Below are 17776 nucleotides of genomic sequence, written 5' to 3'. Positions count from 1 at the left end.
GTTTAAATTTTGGAAGAGGAAGGGGAAACATTTAAGCGTAAAGTTTAAAAATTGCAGCTAAGAGGCTAATTCATCATTTTATTGGGACGCAATTGAAAAAAAAAAGGAGAAGGTAACGCAGGTGCGCATTTTCGGAGAGGGAAAGAGGAAGAAATAAAAGAATGCGTAACTAAAATGAACAGACTTTATCTTTGTAGTTGCATTATATTTTCTGCAATTACAATTAAATAATTGAAGAAGAAAGATAAACGATTCAAAAGGTAGATCTTTTCTTTGTAATTGGACTGTTACATTTTTAACACTCAAAATAAAATAGATATATTCGATTAGGCAAAAAAATAATTAGATTTTAAATTAAAAAGAAAAAAAATAAAAAGCACGAAAAGTCCAGCTGAAAAGAACAGATCACTTGGCAGATGTTGTAACATATGTTTCAAACAGTATTTTTTCGGTCAAATTTTTCAACATGGTTCTTTTAAGTCGACGTTAGGTTCAAAACTTTTCAGACTACCCTCGTATGTAAACAAAAGTAAACAAAAATTTCAAATTATCAGTCTCTTTATGCGTTGTATTTATAGACGGACACATGCGGATATCTTTCCTTCCATCGATCAACTAATTGATCACTTATATTGCAGTACTTGAGATAAAACTCCTGCAGTTCAGAACATTGTTTCAAAATAAGGGAACACGTATCAGGTGTATCAAAGTCCACATTTTCAAGATATAACTTTTTCAAGTGCCTGCACTGCGCTAATAATTCCAACTGATGATCAGTGAGGACAATAAAGGTATTAGACAGTAAACAAATTTCTTGCAGGTGTTGATAAGAAGAAAGTAATCTAAATAAGCTGCCATCAATAACTGGGTATTCGTATCTGTAAAAAAAATCGTATAATTAGTACAGTATTTTAATTGCGAAGAAAAAATTCATGTAACTTTTCAAGATGCTCGCAAGAAAAGCAAACAACGTTCAATAAAGAATACAATAATGTGTATTTTAAAAGAAAACGTAGCATACACACTTACAGATCAAGTTTCACTCTTCGTAAATTCTTACAGTCAGCGAGGGCATTAATACCCTGAGATGTAAGATCACGTGTGAGCAGTAAATGTATTACTTCCAGGTCACGACACGAATTTGCCAACTCTATTAGACATGCGTCATTTGAGAGGTGTCCCAATTGTACCTCACGCATCCGTTGATTATTTTGCAGTATTTTGCAAAAATGTTCAGTTGTTATACTTGTACCAAGAAAGTTTATATTTTCCAAATTATTTAGCCCCTCGAAATACCAAAAATCTTCGTCGTGTATGAGATCCCAATTATTTAGCACCTCGAGATACGAAAATTCTTCATCGTCTATGTCGTCTGCTCTGAGATAACAATAACTTAGATCCAATTCTAAGAAAAATTTGCATTAGTTGTTATGCAATTTAGCCATAATCTCGACAATTATATACATATACTGTATACATATACCTTTCAAATTTTTGCATGTCTTTGAAATTTCAAGTAAGCTTAACTGTGTCACGTAGCATTCACTCAATCTTAAATGCGTTAAACGCCTGCCGCAATTATCAAGAAAGTTTACGAAATCATTAACATCAAAGTTGCTTCCTGCAAGATCTAATTGTTGCAAATATTTACATCTAGGTGTAAAATAACAAAATATATCGCACATATATTTGTCAGATTCAATCCATTGCATGTTCAAACGTGTATAGAGTCGAGGATCTCGTGTTAAATCATTGAATCGCCAATTTACTTTACTTAAGCGGCATAATGTTACCAAATCTAAGTATTTAAATATTATTAGTAGTATTTCATCCTGTAAAGATGGAATATAATTAATATAATACAAAATAAATACTTTAATACTCAAAGTACGAAATGTCATTGCAATAAATATTGTGATGAGAAATAGACTTTTTAGAATACTTTACAGGAAGCGCAGATAAACTGCAACGTAATGGCTCCTTGTAACTTTTCGATAGAATACGACGCGAATATCTCTGTCCAAGAGGTTGCACATATCCAGGGATTACCTTTTGAGATGCCTTTTTGCGTTTCAAATTACTTTTATAATTAGTTCTTATTTCGCTGCAAATATCATCGGAACAAATTAATTTTCATTATTAACGGGAAAACAAGGATTTAAATATTACCTAATATATGTACAATAGTAATACCTTTTATAAATAACACAATATTCAGGAAAATTTCGTTGCAAATGAACTATATCCAAGTGCGCACTTTGTGAATCTGCTGTTAAATTATGAACATCGTCGTGGTGTGGAGAGTACATGCTGTTAATTCTTTTTAACAGATTACTTAAACTCTCGTTAGGATTTCTAGGAAGGATCAAATCTGATGTACCGATAAGCATCACAGCATCCATTTTTGTATAAGATTTACGTGAGCTGTTCTTAAACACTAGTCTCAGCATTTTGGTTTTGAAGTTGCACGGATGCGATAACGGTGGAGAAAATAATCTTGATTTCGGGGGTACAATCTGAGACGATTCATTCCACAACTGAATCCAGTGATTATTGGAATCTTGAGCCGAAATTTGACGTACGCTTCCAGGATTATATCTTTCGTAAATAGAAACTCTGACTGGATATACAGCTTCATGAAACTCGATATCTTAAAAATAGAAAATATAATTATACTCTCTTCTCTCAACAAAAGCGTATCTTCTTTAATAATATCTTATTTATCGATTCGAATATTACATACCAATATAATTATTTTCGCTCGTCATATGGCCCCCTGTATACCATGTAATACCATCAATGGACATGAAGACTTCGTTTTGCCACGGAGCATTCGATATTGAAATATCGAAACCATTCTTTCTCGACTATATATTAGAAAATCGAAATGTGTCAAATAGAAAATCTTGTAACATAAATTTGTAGATAGCGATTACTTTGTACAGGACAATAACAGATAATACCAGGAAATACACATACATCTTTTTCTCCAAAAGGACATGGTAAATGAAATTGTTCGCCATAATTTAAAGATTTGGGTGGTCCAATTATGTCAGGGGGAATATAGAATATGCTATGATTTCTTCTCGTGGTAACAAATCTTTTCTTCACAAATTGATAGACAAAGTCAACACTACCCTCTTCTCCTACGGATACTCTGCCGATGTAGGGATATCGATTACAATTCTCGCACGTTAAAGATTTATTGTGGGTTGTCATATTGTCTCTCTAAAAAAAGATAAAAAATATGGAGAATAATAATCCTTTCTTTTTTATCATATGCTAAAATGCATTATAATATTATATATATTTATAATTATAGCGTTAAGATGCATGTGTGTGTTGAATATCATTATTAAATAATTTATTATTTTAAAGAAAATGAGTTATTTTTTAATTTTGTTAATGTAGAAAAATGTTCTTTTATAAATCTGAAATATCAGAAACTCTGTGTTCTTCTACTACCACGTGGCACACACGTGCACGAACACAAAAAAAAAAGTACAAAAAAAGTACACAATTTAGATTGCTCACATTCGCCAGACTTACGCTTAATTTCTAAATGACTATAAAAGTTCCATTTTACAATAGTCATAAGAGTAGATGTAAGACGCGTAAGCAGTAAACTATTGACTAATGAGATTTTTACAATCCAAGAATAATCGATTGTAGTTGGTCAACTTTTACTGCTTACGGCTGCGGTCCACTTATGAAAGAGTATGCGGTTAGACGTAGGCTGCGGTCCATTTGACGCTACAAATGCTTCGAAGCATTCCTCTTCTCTTTTCTTTCAATGAAGAAAGAAGGAGAAAAAGAACGCTCCAAAACATTTCTAGCGTCAATTGACGCCTACGTCTAAACGCATACTCTTTCATGAAAGAGTACATTGCAATGTATCTTTTATCTCATTTTCCGATACACGTTATAACATGTACCACCACGTGGTTAGTGTGTTTCACACGGTAGAAGAATATATGGCATATATACACACGTTCACGTGCACCAAAGAAAAAAATTGCAAAATTTATGACTAAAATTCAAAATATATTTTTTTTATTTATTTAATGTATCTTTTATCTCATTTTTTTTATATAGATTGTAGCGATCTAACAATAAAGTCGCACAAAAGATCACACAGTACGTGTATATAACAATTAATTATCTACCGGAAATTTAACTCGGAACTGAATCAAAAAATTAATCAGAAAAACTAATTTCTATCGATTTTCATACACTACTTACTGTTTATCAGCAAGGCAATTTTGATTTTTTCCGTATAAAATAAAAAAATCATGAAAGAGAAGAAAAATGTTGGTGAGCACATACTATTGCATACAATTCCTGTGTAGGTCCACCTGGTCCACCGGCACCAAGTGCTGTTATTTCGTGGATGCTGGGGTTGGTTGCACTCCGGTTACACTCGTAATACCTTTTATAAATAACACAATATGCGTCCGCTGGAACGGAATGATCCGGATGGCCGCTCTCAGGTTTTTCTCTGGCCTATGTATATATTTACCTCGTAAAGTGCAGAAAGTACAACAGTGTAGCCACAAAGAACAGTGGAACGTGGAACAGACATCTAAAAAGCAGATAACCTCAACGGTGTGTTTTTGCGTCTTATGGCACTATAAAATCCCTCATCCGAGGGATATAACCCTAAAAAAAAAAAATTTTGCGTCTTACGGACCGCATACAAAGATCCTAATTTATCGATAATGACGAAAAATCGAGCAGTGTAATATGTTTTTTACGATGTCGTCCAACAAGGACTCCCAAATGCAGGCGTACAAAGACGATCCGCGAGTTCCCTGCCAGTACGGTGTTAAGTGCTATCAAAAAAATTCGCAGCATCAGAGCAAATATAAGCACCCGCCAAAAAAGGAAACGGTAACGTGTAATGTAATCTTCAACTGATGAAAAACGTAACAAACTTGCGGTTGATATGCTAAGATTAATTAATATATTAACGTATGATTTAACTTGCTCGGTGAATAATTTACAATAAACCCGTTTATAGTTGATTAATATGTTAACATTTGATTCACTTTTGTTTGGTAATTAACTTATAATAATACCTGTACTGTGTGTTTTATTAACTTGGATAGAATTGTTAGTTTTGATTGTACATATGGAAGAAATGATTAGGGAAACAACGAATTATATAGTTCAAAATTTTGCTTTAAACAATTTTGTCAGTTAAATTCAATCGCCGATTAAGTTGAGCGGAATCGCTCGAATGTACAGTCGTTACTTATCTCTTTTCGATTTTACAGGTAGAAAAAAAAACTGAGAAGGCGACTGGAGAGAAGAGAAAAAATCCTTTTAAAGATAATGGAAAAGCGCATTCAAAAAGTCCAGAAAGAAAATTGCAGAAGACACAGGAGCCTTCTGAAAGAAATTTACATAATCTTTCCCCAAGTCCAGAGAGAACTGATGTCGTTAGAGATAACAACGAAAATGATAAGGACATTTCTAGTGATAAAGTAGAAGCGTCGACTGAGAGAGAGAAAATATCGCTGAATAGATATAATTCACATAATTCAACCGAACATAACGTATCTGAGAATAAATCTGAGGCTGAAAGAATTATTATGGATCTATTTCTGGTCGAGATGCCGGATGATTTTTTTAAATTCTACGAGTTTTGTAAAAGTATATCAAAAGATAATCCTCTTTCGGCTTGTAAGTCTGTTCGCTTGAAACTTGTGGGTCCGTACGACGTGCTGGATGGTAAGATAAAAATATCCTCAAGTGAGAACGATAAGGAAAAATACTTGACACACTGGAGATATTATTATGACCCTCCGGAATTTCAGGTACACAAAATAAACCAATATCTACAAATGACATTGCATTAATAAGTATTCTAGAAATGTAGATTCAGCATAAGAATTATATCCACAGACTATTGTGAAATGCGATGATAAGGAAGGATTACATTTTGGTTACTGGCGAGATGATGCCGCTGAAAAACCAATGTTTGTAGCGACGAATCGAGCAAACGTGAATGGCGTGTTTGAACCTGTCGCAGAAAATATATTCGGTGCTATCGAGTAAGTAGAATATGAAAATTTTAGAAATTTAATATAGATCTGCGTCTACAGGTTTATATCAGTCTTTTATATTATTCCTTTATTATCTATATTATTTAAATTACAGCGGTTATTTGCAAAACAAAGTGAAGTCAGCCAATCCCTTCGAGAAGACCAGCATAACGCGTTTGCATTCGCAATTGAAGAATTTTGCCAAACAGCACGATATAACTCTGGAGAAAAATACCGCAGACATGCGAGCGAGAGAGAGACGGGTTGTAGCACGAACCTTTCACAGAGCAGGCATCGTAGTTCCTTATGATAAAAAGACTCAATTGGGTTACAGAGATTTGGCAGCGACAGACAGTAAGTACGATTAAGGGGGTCGTCTGGTCAAGAGGCTGTTTTTTGGGGGGAATTTTTTGTAAGGAATCCTAAGAATACACTTTTTTGAAACTTTTACATCATATTTATTGATATTTGAAGATTATTTAGAAATTTTTCCAAGTTGATATATGGCCAAGAATCCGCTGTAGAGCGCCCCGACGACAACTGTGTAAAAAAAACGGTACCCACGATTCCCCGGAGCTCCAGTTCATCCTAAAAAAAAAAAAAAAATTCCTCTTAATCTGTGGATGTGTGGCTATCGTGTGAACTAGAACCAAATAAAAATATTGAAATTTCAGTTTTTGCCAACGTTTTGAAAAAAGTTCATAATGAAACTTTTTCAAAACGTTGGCAAAAATTGAAATTTTAATATTTTTATTTGGTTCTAGTTCACACGATAGCCACACATCCACAGATTAAGAGGAATTTTTTTTTTTTAGGATGAACTGGAGATCCGGAATCGTGGGTACCGTTTTTTTTACACAGCTGTCGTCGGGGCGCTCTACAGCGGATTCTTGGCCATATATCAACTTGGAAAAATTTCTAAATACTCTTCAAATATCAATAAATATGATGTAAAAGTTTCAAAAAAGTGTATTCTTATGATTCCTTACAAAAAATTCTTCCCCAAAAAACAGCCTCTTGACCAGACGACCCCCTTAAATGCATTAATGTAGTGTTCCATGTGCTTAAATTTAATGTTTAAATAAGTGTTTTTCTATAATATTTAGGAAGGATATTTTTATATGATAAATTGTACTGTTCGATTGCTTTGTGTTTTTAAAAACGAAAAGAATTATAGAGTCATGTATTGTGAGGTTGCACCACATACCAGATAACTAATGTATTCAATTATACATACGGCAAAAAGTATTTCAAATCATTATTTTCTAATTTAACTTCAATTTCAAATCATTCACGATTATTATTACATAAATTTCGTGCCGTTATAGACATATGCAAAGTAAATAAGTATCTCCTTGGTTTATATAGGTGATCTGCAAAAGATATTGAAGCAGATAGAGGAAGCTGGTACTCCGAAAGAGAGAAAAACGCCGATCGCGAAGCTGGACGAGATCGTAAGGTTGGCGACGATAGCCGCGGACGAATGCGACTTCGGTACTTGCTTAGAGCTGGGACACGATCTCTTCTCGAACGGCAGCATTCACGTACAAACTAGAGCTCTGCAAATGCTGTCTATCGCTTACACTCATTTAAAAAGGCCACATCTGTTGAAAATATTCGAAGCACATTTGAAAAACAGGAAGAAGGGTTGTGACTTGGGTGTGATTTAAAAAAATATATTTAAAGACGACTTTCATATATATTTTTTTATTAAATCTTGATTGCATAACGGTCTTTTTATGGAATCTGTCTGATACCTTATTGCGAACAAATTACTGCATTTTGTATGTATATGTTATATGTGTGTGTGTGAATTATTATTTAATATTATTCAATACTTTGATTCAATGTCAAATTTTTTGAAATGGTATTTATAAAGTGATAATTAGTGATAATATGAACAGTAGGATCAGTACAGGTATTGTAATATTTTCCAGTGACAAAATAAAGATAAAGAATAAAGGAAAATGATAAATACGATGAAAGATATATCTCAATGCAGATAAACATGAATTTTTCATATTAAAATAAAAAATATCTCTGGATATAATTCACCTAATTCAATCGAGCATAATACAATTGAGGACCCAGACAGCTAAATCTGTCGAATACAAATTTTATCAAGTCTACGACAAATTTTGTTGTGAAAGATTACAGATTTGATGCTGGATTTGTTATGTCTAGTGGCATCAGCAAAATATCAACAGAGACGGACACAGATTTCGTTATCTGGATACTTCTGGTCGAAATGTCTTCTTATACTTGTAAAAGTATATATTTTGAATTCTCTTTTATTCGAATTTATGTTGCGCTTACATACACTCACGGATAGAAAAATTGTAGTAAAACTCCTTTTCGGAGTATGCTGAAAAGATCATTTTATTAGGAGTAAATAGCCGCAGTCTCTGTGTTTACAAGTGCACACTATAAAAATCAGTTCCCAGATAAAATTGTAATTAAATCTATCCCGAATCAATAGCCTCTGTTTAACTTATATTTCGAAGAAAAAATATCCGATATAAGTCATGCGTGCATATAGATAAGAGGTAAGAGTATGAGAGGCCATCGAATTCTCACAGGCTTTCCCCTTCTTTCGAAGGAAAGAAGAAGCGAATATACCGACATGAATCGTGCGCGTGTGCACCAGATAAGAGGTGAGGTGCCGGTGCCATCAAAACAATCCGCAGGCTACATTTAGCTTGTTTCAAGAATTCAAGCAGAGTGTGCCGACGAATAGTCTTCGATTCCACCTGATATTAGGTATTTTCGATACAGGTAACAAAGCAATAGGTAAGGAAGTTTTTCATAAACTTTATATACCCGAATGGCTAAATCTGTCAAAAACAGATCTATAACAAAGTGCTATAAATTTTGTCAATAAAAATACACCAAAATCTGCAGAATTATTATTATGCATTATAGTACTGGATGGCAGAAACCGAGTAAATCTGTCATTTCGTAATCATTTAAACGAACATAATCATTTACGTTCCACTTAAATAAAATTTAATGAAATGACGAATTTCGCTTAGTTTCTGCCGAGGTCAATTTCAACGTGTTTATCGATAATAAAATGTTTACTGATGAAGCGTGGGATTAATACCCAAAAACTGACTATCATCGTGAAAATATCCTCTATGTCGGATAAACAACAAAATACGATGAATCGATTAACTTGATAGATATTACCAGGTATCCAAGGATAACATTTCACTCGACATCGCCAGTCGTAGTGGATCAAATAATAATTGTTTGTTACAACAATTTGTACAAGGCCTTGTGCCAGTTATTATTAGATGTTAAAGGAAAAAGATGTTGTTTTTCATTTTTTTACCGTTGACTTATTTTATATCATTTTATTTTATCTTATTAAATTATTTCAATTTATTGATTTATTAGTATTTATTATCGAGTAATATAATGTTTTGTTTCAACACACACACACACATACACGTTTTTTTACCATTTGAATACTGAAGCGAAAATGGAAGAATGTATGTATGAAATAAAATTTAGGTGATAACTTTATGTTAAACTGAAAATAAAGAATATACTAATATAGAGAGAGTTTTATCAGTATTGAAATGAAACAATGAGTTACCTTGTTATTTCCCTCCCATGTTGATGTGAAAAATTATTTTTTATAATTCATAAATAATTTAAAGATTATTGAATTTGTACTTCAATTCAGCAACATAAGAGAATTATAAATATTTATTATTATATCAATTTGACTTTTTATAGATTGGTAAGTGAATAAATTCATATTAATTTTCTTTAAATAAGGAACCTTATAGAATAATATTTTTAAAATACTTTCGGAAAATTTTCAGACAAATCATTAATGCTGTATGTTCTGAAACAATCGTATATAAAATTAGTAGCTATTTACTTGAATTTCTTTAATACAATTTTGGTTTACTTAACTTAATTAAATTTGAATTTAAACTAATTTTAATATCTAATTTAGGTATTTATCGAGAAAAATATTTCTTGAGATTATTACAAATTTTTCACATTAATTGTCCTTTATAATGTTGAATCTCATTTTATAATATCAAATCAAATGATTTAATTAATTTAATTTATAATGCTTAATAAAAGAAATGTAAAAATAATTCAGTAAAATACAAAAATACAAGTAAAAATAATTCAATCTCTGTAAACAAACTGTTTATGTCATATACCTTTATATACGAATATTATTAAAGTGCAACTGAGACGATGCTCAAAATAGAACGAATAGCGAACGAACAGCGAACAGCCAAAAATACTTTACGCTTCTGCTTAGTCGTCGATGTCCAGTCGTTCCGGTTAACAGCGGTGTTTCGATGAAAGTGTTTTATTTTATTTGAAAAATATCAGATATATACCCGTGCACTGTCCTTTCTGGTAAATTATCTTTGACATATCGCAAACCGTTCATGATCAGCAATGAATTGTTCTATTTAGAATTGTGGACTTCAAATGTTAATATTAGAAACATTTCATTAACACAGTCATTAGCTCTGATAATTCATGACATACATGTTGAAAGTTATTATTTAATATTATTATATTAGAGGGAGAGAATATAATATTATTATATTAAGAATCTAGCGCGTGACATTCTATTCAATCTATTCGCTTGAATAGAGAACGTAATGTGAACAAAAGAAAAGTATCAATCGTCTGTTTTTTTTTAAGTCAACCGTCTTTCCTTGCTGTCTTTTTCCATTCTCTTCGTGATTCGGAATTACCACGTTGAATTGACCGTTACAATAAAAATTACAATTTTCATCACTCTTGTAGAAAAAAGGAGAAAGAGCGATGTCGAAAGTAGAGGAATCAGATCTCACAGCCGGCGGAGACGCGCCCCCAGTTGAAGCGATAAAGCCGGATTGCGCTGACAATACAGTCGCAATTATCGCGATGAAAAACACCGATGTAACGCCGGAAGATGCAGCCGCATCCGCGGGAGAAGTTGCAAAAGAGGTATTAAACGCGCAGGCTGAAACCGAGCGTTCGACAGAAGCAACAAACGACGCGAACATACCTGTCGGAGAAGAAGTCGCCAATCCAGATCTACCCACTGCAGAGACTATTAATATAGTCACAGAGATCATTCGTGCGCCTGCGGAGGACGTGGATGTGATGCCAGCCGAGGCGCAAGAGACTTCCACTGAAGAATCTAACAGTTCTGCGATCGTTCTTCAAAGCGAAGAGACGTCACCGTCAAAATCTGCTAATGAAGAAAAGGTGAAAGCAAAAGCAATAAATAACTGACAAATTTCACTATTTATTATTATTATTATTATTATCTTTAGGCCGATACGTCAAAGCAGAATGCAAAGGGTAACAATGCGGCGTGCATATCCAAATTGGAGGCGGAAGTGCGGGTGAGAAAATCCTCCGAGAACGCGGACTGTCCTGAAAGAACCGAATCACCTCAGCTTGATAATGAAGTTGAATCTCCAGTAAAAAATCAGTTTTTCTTGCGGGGTCGTTTTTGTCATATCTCTTTCCACAGAATTAACGCTGAAACATATATAATGTATATTGATGATATCTTGGATTTAATTCTAATTATTATATTTCACAAGTGTTATTGATTTTTAAAAAATCCTACAACTCTTTCTACAATAAATTAAATAGTTGACTTTGCGAGCGGAATCTTGCCATCCCTCATACACCTTATATGTTATTAACATTCGTGCAAAGTCTAACAATCCTTATATGACCGACAGAAAAGAACAAAGGAGTGCGACAGTTACCGGAAGAAGTTGGAAGACACGGAGACGAAGCTGGCCGCCTTGCAAACATCCTACGACGCGATAATGAATCACGGCGGCGACGAGGATATTCCTCTGCAACAATCGGTGGAACAATTACGCGGACAGCTGGTACAGACGGCATTGATGTACGAGGAACGTAATCGCGTGGTCGCGAATCAGGAGAACCAGATCAACGCCCTGAACAATCAGGTGACCTCGTTGAAGGAGGTGGTATCGATCACGCGGGATCTATTGCAGATCCGTAACATGGAGGTGAAACAGCTGCAAGTGAGCTGATGATTTTATTCCCTTTCTACATGTGCGAGTTACGATTAATGAAAAAGATACCCCAAACAGGCTCTTGCTTGAAGAAAAGATTTCGCATTCATCATTTCTTTCATTTATTTCTCTTCTCGAGCTCTCTTCTGGCTTTTAGAAGGAATTCGTGAAGGAACTTCGGGATTAATTTCGAGAATTAGAACCATCCATATATAGATTGAATTCCGATCGAATTGATTCCTGTCAATTCACCTGCTTTCTTCAGCATTCTAAAGTCTTTAATTATAAATTATCATTGATAGTGTGCATCATTAGTGTTAGGATTACTGTACGTTTAAACTAACATGTGATTGCAGGCTGAAGTTGATAATATGGAAAAGAAGATTTCCGAGGAACGCGATCGACATAACACGATGATTAGCAAAATGGACGCGGCGATGCGGCTCAACGCCGATCTTAAGAAAGAATATGAAACCCAGTTATCTCTATTTCAAAGTCTTCGTGAGAAATACGGCGAGAAAATCACTCTATTGACCAAGGAGAAGCAAGCCCTCGAAACGGCCGCCTCTGCACCTGAATGAAGATAACTTTCGCATGCCCTTAATATCATTAATAGATGTATTTGGCGAATTCTTTTTTATTTGTCTATTATTCAATGTGCATTAATAAAAACTATATTTTCTTCGTTGTCATATTTGGGTTTTATTCCAGTAATGTAATCATAATCAATTTCGCCAGTATTCCAAGAACCAATACTTAAAAAAAAAAAACGCTAGATTTGCCATTCTGGCAATTTGTGCGATGGATGCACGATATTGGAAATGCTACATCAACACGCAAAAAGTAGACCGCACACAAAGTCGTACACTGCTGAATATTTACAATCGTCCTAACTAAATAACGGTCTATGGACAAATTGAAATAAAAATTAAAGTTGACGAAATTAACTCGTGAAATTAATTTTTAAGAATTAAAATTTCAAAGCTAAACTATTAGAGCAACAATTTTCTGTTTTTCGATATTATACTTAATTCCCAGTCTTAATTACACTTCTGTGGAGGACAAATTCGAAATTAAAAGTATAAATAAGATCAAGCAAAAAAAAAAGGTAGTCTATCTACTTCGACCATTTCATTCATTTTCTGTTAAATAAATAAATATTTACAATTACCGTATATATCGTATGTTTTACGTCACTGTCGAGTCAAAAGGGTAAATGGCACTACGCAATAATATATGTTGCGGATGATACGAAGAAATGATTTAGCAACGAAATAAATGTAATAAAACGGCGTTATCGATTAATAGCAGTGAAAAAAAATCTTATCGCCGACGTTATAAAAAGCAGCTCGAAGAACTTACTCCTCATAATTTGTGTCTAAAGTGACCATCGACGAGTGAAGTCACGAAATAAGAAAGTATTATCGCTGGAAGAAAACAGGTGAATTAATTATCATTCACTTTATAAAGTTATAAATTTTTTTTCATGATAACAGATATTGTTCAGAAAGAACAATTTTTTTGAAAATTCATAGAACTCTTGTGTCAGGATCACTTCATTCTTGTTATATTAACACAATTTTATCTTTAAGCTCGTGGAAAACTGATTTGTAACTATAATATTCGATTTTTTTTAAGTACATATTTAATATTACAACGGTAAAACGTCACTTTTTATAATTATATGTGATACGATTTTGCAGAAATAGAAAGAAAGATGAAGACGTTGACAATATGCTTACTTATGTTTTGCATTGTGGCAGTATCCTCGAAACCGTGGATATGTGGATATCATCCGCTATCAAGGGTCAGTTTATACATAAATTAATTCCAAAACTATTAATTAATAATTGCTGCAATTGAAATAAAAATGTGTTGGTTTCAACATGAAGAAATAAAAGTAATAAATTTGTTAAGTATTTAAGTAAAGAAAAGATATATATTTTTTTTAATGTAACAAAATGTACATGTGACAGACATACTGAGTAGGAAATATCTGTTTTAGGGGTATATAAGGTGTATTCATTCAAACGTAAGTATCCAACGATAGATCGATCAGTTCAATATACATAGGGCGCACTAAAAGAAATTGGCAATAATTTAATCGTATATTATTGTTATTATTCGATTCGCAAACTCCTCTATGTATAAAGTTAATTATAAATTAAATTGAACTCTCATGTGTACTTATTAAAGCAACCGCGCTGGGACCGGATTGACATAACGAATGATAGCCAAGGCGAAGTAAAAAAAGAAGCAGAAGAAGAAGTCAAAGATTATATCATGCCACCGGAAATTGAACTTACACCAATACACAAATTAACGGATAACCGTGATAGAATCCCGATAGTAATCCCGATACAAAGACGCGTGGTGAGTTTTAAGACGTATAGACTTATTATTTATAATTTTCTAATTCGTGTCATGTGTCAACCAGATAATAAGCTATTAATGTATTTAACCTTTTGATGATTTATAAAACAATAATTGCCATCTTCAGTTTCTCGGTAGAGTTTCGAAATACTTTGTTTATTTTCACATTCAGCTGCGGGTTATGGGAATGGAACTATTTGATCTTTCTCTCCCGAGATTTCTAACGAAATTAGAAACTCTACATACATAAGATTTAACAAACAGCCTACATCTTGTATAATTATATTAGAAACTAAATATTAGTTTTATTAGAATATAATGCACCGAAGAAATAGGATAATATATATACATAAGATACTAATTCAATGTCGAAAAAAATATTGTAGAATATTTCTCTCCAATAATCTTACATCGTATTGTAAATAGTGGAAAAAAGCAAGCAATACGGTTTTGTATTACACACTGTGTGAAAATTTGTTGTTTTCTAGTTGTATTCTAGTCGTACTGCTAACGAGGGGAACGAAGAGATTAAAGAAACCAAGGACAGTATGGTAGTTTTGTGATAGTTACTGGAAAACAAATTGTCATCTACAGGTTGAGAGGTATCAGCACGTTGTACTTTAGCATACTTTAGTTAGAAAAATATAATATATGTACTTTATTGACATAAAGCTAAATCAACCAGTTTGTGAGAAAAAATAAATATTTTAACTTGGATGACTAAAAGTAAGAAAATTTTTATAACTGATTAGGCGTATATATTGTTAAGAAATTGTATATCGAATTTAGTGAACAATTAGTAAGATTTTTTTAGAAGCCTGTAACCAATTTTCTGTATCTCTAATGTTAATTAATAATAAATAATAAATAAATCTTAAAATAAAATAACACATTCAATTATTTTATTATACTATGTGAAGTATAAGTACGTAGCGAAAAGGTCTCCCGGTATATGTTTCCGTGGTGTAGTGGTTATCACATCCGCCTAACACGCGGAAGGTCCCCGGTTCGATCCCGGGCGGAAACATTTTTTTTTTAATCTCGAAAAACTGTTGTTTATTATCTAATAATGTAATTACTATAATAATACAATTAGAGTACAATTATTATATAATATAAATTAAAGATTTATCAAAGTATAACTTTTAATTGTTAATATTTTCAACTGTACTGTAACTTTGTGATTTGAAATAGCTATCAAAGAAGTAATTACAATTAAAATAGTAAAATTAGTGAAAGAGAAAGAAAGGATGATTTTGGTGTGGAAAAAAATCAAATAAAATTCAAAAATTAAATATAATATTGATCAATAAGAACTATAGATAGTTATATAAAATATTGGAAGATATGATTCATTTATAATTATTTATAAGTCATGTAAAGACAACGCTGTTGATTCGTACCTCATGATCATTATTTATTTGCGTTTATGCCAGAGTTACAACAACAGGCGCTTCATCGTCCGCCTCTTCGAGCAAATTCGAAAAGTCCCACAGAAACTTCGCGGTTAGTCGGCCCTGCAAACGCTTCGCGTACGACTTCAATCGACCGTCCACCTCGGAATTCGACTCTATGTTCCCGAATAACTTGCATAGACTGTGATACACGAAATTATTGCTCGCCACGATGTCGCACAGCACTTCTTCCGGCACATACGACAATTCCACTTCCAGGGCTTGCAGAAATTCCATATAGATAGAACGATACTGTGGAATCGCGTTGTCCGCGCCACAAATCAATGATACAAGTTTCTTCCATTGCTCAAAAGCGTCCAAGCTCTGACCAGCTAGGAAACAGACGAACGTCAGCTGCATCTCCCCGATGATCTCAACGGGTCTAAAAATTTGCAAACAATTACTTTTAGATATTCACACGAAACCCGCTTTTTTCACGAATCACAACTTTCCGCCTTTAGGCCTTTAAAGCTAAGTTTCAATTCCGGACTTACTCTCGTAATTTTTTCAGAGTGGTGTCCAAGACGTAACTGGTGTCGAGAGAATGCCGCGTTATCTCGCTCGGAGTCGCGTCGTCGGGATAATGCTTATCCGGCATTTCCGTGAGCCTGAGTTCTGTACCAGGCCTCGGTTTCAGATCCGGCAGCAATTCCTCCTCCTTGTCTTCCTCCGTGAGCCTACTGGATCTCTTTCGTTTGCTCTTAGATTCTCTGCCACGTGGTCTCGAAGCGTCGCTGCAGTGCTCCAATTCCAAAGCAGATCGCACGTAACTGAAATACAATGTTCCAACAGCTACACATTCAGTTTCAATTTTAGGTAGACAAGATTTCGCATCTTACTTACCCGCATAGTGGCGAGCATCTCGTCACGAGAGACGCTGTGATCCCGTTTGTTAATTTCGCCCATGGTTTTGATATCTCGTACGGATACGGTCCTAAATACCTGTCCAACTCTTTTATGTTATCTCTCAACCTCTGAACTGTCTCCTCAGGTACAGCTGTTTGAAGATTTCATGTAATACGTTAATATGGGATCTCGCGCTATATTACCAGTAATCCTGATAGCTTACGTTCCGAGCTGAAATCTTCCTCTTTGTTATCCCATTTCTTTACTAAGAATTCACCTTTCTGGAAATCATGGAAGAAGCCAACTCTAGGCGCCAACTCGCCAAATTCATTCACCGCACTATAAAAAAATAAATACTGGATCATATTCGGCGAATTTAAACAGTCTCTGTATACGCAAGTATTTGTATAGTTTGACAATTGTGGCGTAAGGATTTGGAATTGCGCTAGCACGTGTGTATTACCTGTAATGTACAAAGTGAATCCCAGGTGGAATCATCTTGATCCCTTTAAAATTCTGTCCTACATTCCAGGACTTTATATCAATACCGATGTCGGTGCCCCGCGGTACGTCTAGCAAAACCAGCGTGGCACCTTGTGTCAATAGAGCTTGTGCAACATTTTGATCCACTTCCATTTTGCGTCACTACGTTTGTTACAAACGTACTTGTACGCTCAATATAAATTATCCGAGCAAACACTGCGTCGTTGACATAACAATAGGATTTATAAATGATAGACTCGCGTTATCGCAAAGGACCTAACCTTTAAAATCACTGTACGAGCATAATTTTGCATCTCGAGATAAAAATATCAATCTGTATTACAGACAAACGTTTAATATATTGTGCTGGGTCTTACAATAAAACGTAGCAACCGTTTGTCACGTCTATATTATAAATTAATTCGCGTATGACATTCGAGAAACAGGATTTATTGACAGAAATTTATTTCTCCCGAGGAGCGATGTCTGCGCCGTCTGCGGTGACTGCGGTCACGCTTCGAACTTCTTCGGCGCGATTTTC

General features: G+C 34.0%; 4 protein-coding genes and 1 non-coding gene across 11 annotated transcripts; 3 read left to right on the top strand and 2 right to left on the bottom strand.

The window, feature by feature from the left end:
• Positions 1 to 170: 170 nt before the first annotated feature.
• On the bottom strand, positions 171 to 4478 carry LOC139810657 (F-box/LRR-repeat protein 4-like). Of its 4 annotated transcripts, none has more exons than XM_071774403.1 (8): positions 4337 to 4478; positions 2980 to 3228; positions 2744 to 2867; positions 2194 to 2650; positions 1948 to 2104; positions 1484 to 1832; positions 1030 to 1405; positions 171 to 878 (listed from the first exon to the last, which is right to left on the bottom strand). In XM_071774403.1, the coding sequence occupies exons 2-8, from the start codon at positions 3217 to 3219 to the stop codon at positions 560 to 562; spliced, it is 2022 nt and encodes a 673-aa protein (XP_071630504.1). In that variant the 5' UTR covers positions 3220 to 3228; positions 4337 to 4478; the 3' UTR covers positions 171 to 559. The 4 variants fall into 4 exon arrangements, with proteins under 4 accessions (XP_071630504.1, XP_071630503.1, XP_071630505.1 ...); XM_071774402.1 differs by having other exon boundaries at positions 4327 to 4460; XM_071774404.1 differs by having other exon boundaries at positions 4243 to 4397.
• Positions 4479 to 4588: 110 nt separating this feature from the next.
• On the top strand, positions 4589 to 8837 carry Hpf1 (Histone PARylation factor 1). Of its 2 annotated transcripts, none has more exons than XM_071774407.1 (5): positions 4589 to 4890; positions 5277 to 5819; positions 5908 to 6056; positions 6163 to 6401; positions 7416 to 8837. In XM_071774407.1, exons 1-5 carry the CDS (start codon positions 4744 to 4746, stop codon positions 7715 to 7717), a joined length of 1380 nt encoding a protein of 459 aa, XP_071630508.1. In that variant the 5' UTR covers positions 4589 to 4743; the 3' UTR covers positions 7718 to 8837. The 2 variants fall into 2 exon arrangements, with proteins under 2 accessions (XP_071630508.1, XP_071630509.1); XM_071774408.1 differs by having other exon boundaries at positions 4594 to 4925.
• On the top strand, positions 8701 to 15340 carry LOC139810661 (uncharacterized). Of its 3 annotated transcripts, none has more exons than XM_071774412.1 (9): positions 8701 to 8837; positions 10839 to 11285; positions 11354 to 11503; positions 11774 to 12088; positions 12436 to 13520; positions 13783 to 13886; positions 14085 to 14111; positions 14276 to 14452; positions 14941 to 15340. In XM_071774412.1, exons 2-5 carry the CDS (start codon positions 10857 to 10859, stop codon positions 12658 to 12660), a joined length of 1119 nt encoding a protein of 372 aa, XP_071630513.1. In that variant the 5' UTR covers positions 8701 to 8837; positions 10839 to 10856; the 3' UTR covers positions 12661 to 13520; positions 13783 to 13886; positions 14085 to 14111; positions 14276 to 14452; positions 14941 to 15340. The 3 variants fall into 3 exon arrangements, with proteins under 3 accessions (XP_071630513.1, XP_071630512.1, XP_071630514.1); XM_071774411.1 differs by lacking the exon at positions 8701 to 8837 and adding an exon at positions 10283 to 10439; XM_071774413.1 differs by lacking the exon at positions 8701 to 8837 and adding an exon at positions 10284 to 10439 and having other exon boundaries at positions 11354 to 11425.
• Positions 15341 to 15406: 66 nt separating this feature from the next.
• Trnav-aac (transfer RNA valine (anticodon AAC)) lies at positions 15407 to 15479 on the top strand. The gene has a single exon. It is a non-coding gene; the product is annotated as a tRNA-Val (tRNA).
• A 369-nt stretch (positions 15480 to 15848) lies between these two features.
• Positions 15849 to 17736, bottom strand: LOC139810660 (protein AAR2 homolog). Its single transcript, XM_071774410.1, has 5 exons — positions 17216 to 17736; positions 16976 to 17091; positions 16750 to 16903; positions 16401 to 16676; positions 15849 to 16288 (listed from the first exon to the last, which is right to left on the bottom strand). The coding sequence occupies exons 1-5, from the start codon at positions 17386 to 17388 to the stop codon at positions 15880 to 15882; spliced, it is 1128 nt and encodes a 375-aa protein (XP_071630511.1). The 5' UTR covers positions 17389 to 17736; the 3' UTR covers positions 15849 to 15879.
• Between the last annotated feature and the right edge of the window lie 40 nt (positions 17737 to 17776).

This window comes from Temnothorax longispinosus, chromosome 3 (assembly GCF_030848805.1).
Source record: "Temnothorax longispinosus isolate EJ_2023e chromosome 3, Tlon_JGU_v1, whole genome shotgun sequence".
Lineage (NCBI taxonomy): Eukaryota > Metazoa > Arthropoda > Insecta > Hymenoptera > Formicidae > Temnothorax > Temnothorax longispinosus.
This window is presented reverse-complemented; position numbering and strand designations above follow the sequence as displayed.

What these genes read in the sequence shown, in the direction of transcription:
- LOC139810657 (XM_071774403.1), bottom strand. Translation starts at nt 3,219, where the DNA reads ATGACAACCCACAATAAATCTTTAACGTGCGAGAATTGTAATCGATAT. An exon ending in TATTGTGTTATTTATAAAAG is followed by an intron (nt 2,105 to 2,193) that starts GTATTACTATTG and finishes TGATATTTGCAG; the next exon opens with CGAAATAAGAACTAATTATA. An exon ending in CGAAGAGTGAAACTTGATCT is followed by an intron (nt 879 to 1,029) that starts GTAAGTGTGTAT and finishes TTTTTTTTACAG; the next exon opens with ATACGAATACCCAGTTATTG.
- LOC139810660 (XM_071774410.1), bottom strand. Translation starts at nt 17,388, where the DNA reads ATGGAAGTGGATCAAAATGTTGCACAAGCTCTATTGACACAAGGTGCC. An exon ending in GGAAGATTTCAGCTCGGAAC is followed by an intron (nt 16,904 to 16,975) that starts GTAAGCTATCAG and finishes ATCTTCAAACAG; the next exon opens with CTGTACCTGAGGAGACAGTT. An exon ending in AGATGCTCGCCACTATGCGG is followed by an intron (nt 16,677 to 16,749) that starts GTAAGTAAGATG and finishes ATTGTATTTCAG; the next exon opens with TTACGTGCGATCTGCTTTGG.
- LOC139810661 (XM_071774412.1), top strand. Translation starts at nt 10,857, where the DNA reads ATGTCGAAAGTAGAGGAATCAGATCTCACAGCCGGCGGAGACGCGCCC. An exon ending in AATCTGCTAATGAAGAAAAG is followed by an intron (nt 11,286 to 11,353) that starts GTGAAAGCAAAA and finishes TATTATCTTTAG; the next exon opens with GCCGATACGTCAAAGCAGAA. An exon ending in ATAATGAAGTTGAATCTCCA is followed by an intron (nt 11,504 to 11,773) that starts GTAAAAAATCAG and finishes TATGACCGACAG; the next exon opens with AAAAGAACAAAGGAGTGCGA.
- Hpf1 (XM_071774407.1), top strand. Translation starts at nt 4,744, where the DNA reads ATGTTTTTTACGATGTCGTCCAACAAGGACTCCCAAATGCAGGCGTAC. An exon ending in AATATATTCGGTGCTATCGA is followed by an intron (nt 6,057 to 6,162) that starts GTAAGTAGAATA and finishes TTTAAATTACAG; the next exon opens with CGGTTATTTGCAAAACAAAG. An exon ending in AGATTTGGCAGCGACAGACA is followed by an intron (nt 6,402 to 7,415) that starts GTAAGTACGATT and finishes TGGTTTATATAG; the next exon opens with GTGATCTGCAAAAGATATTG.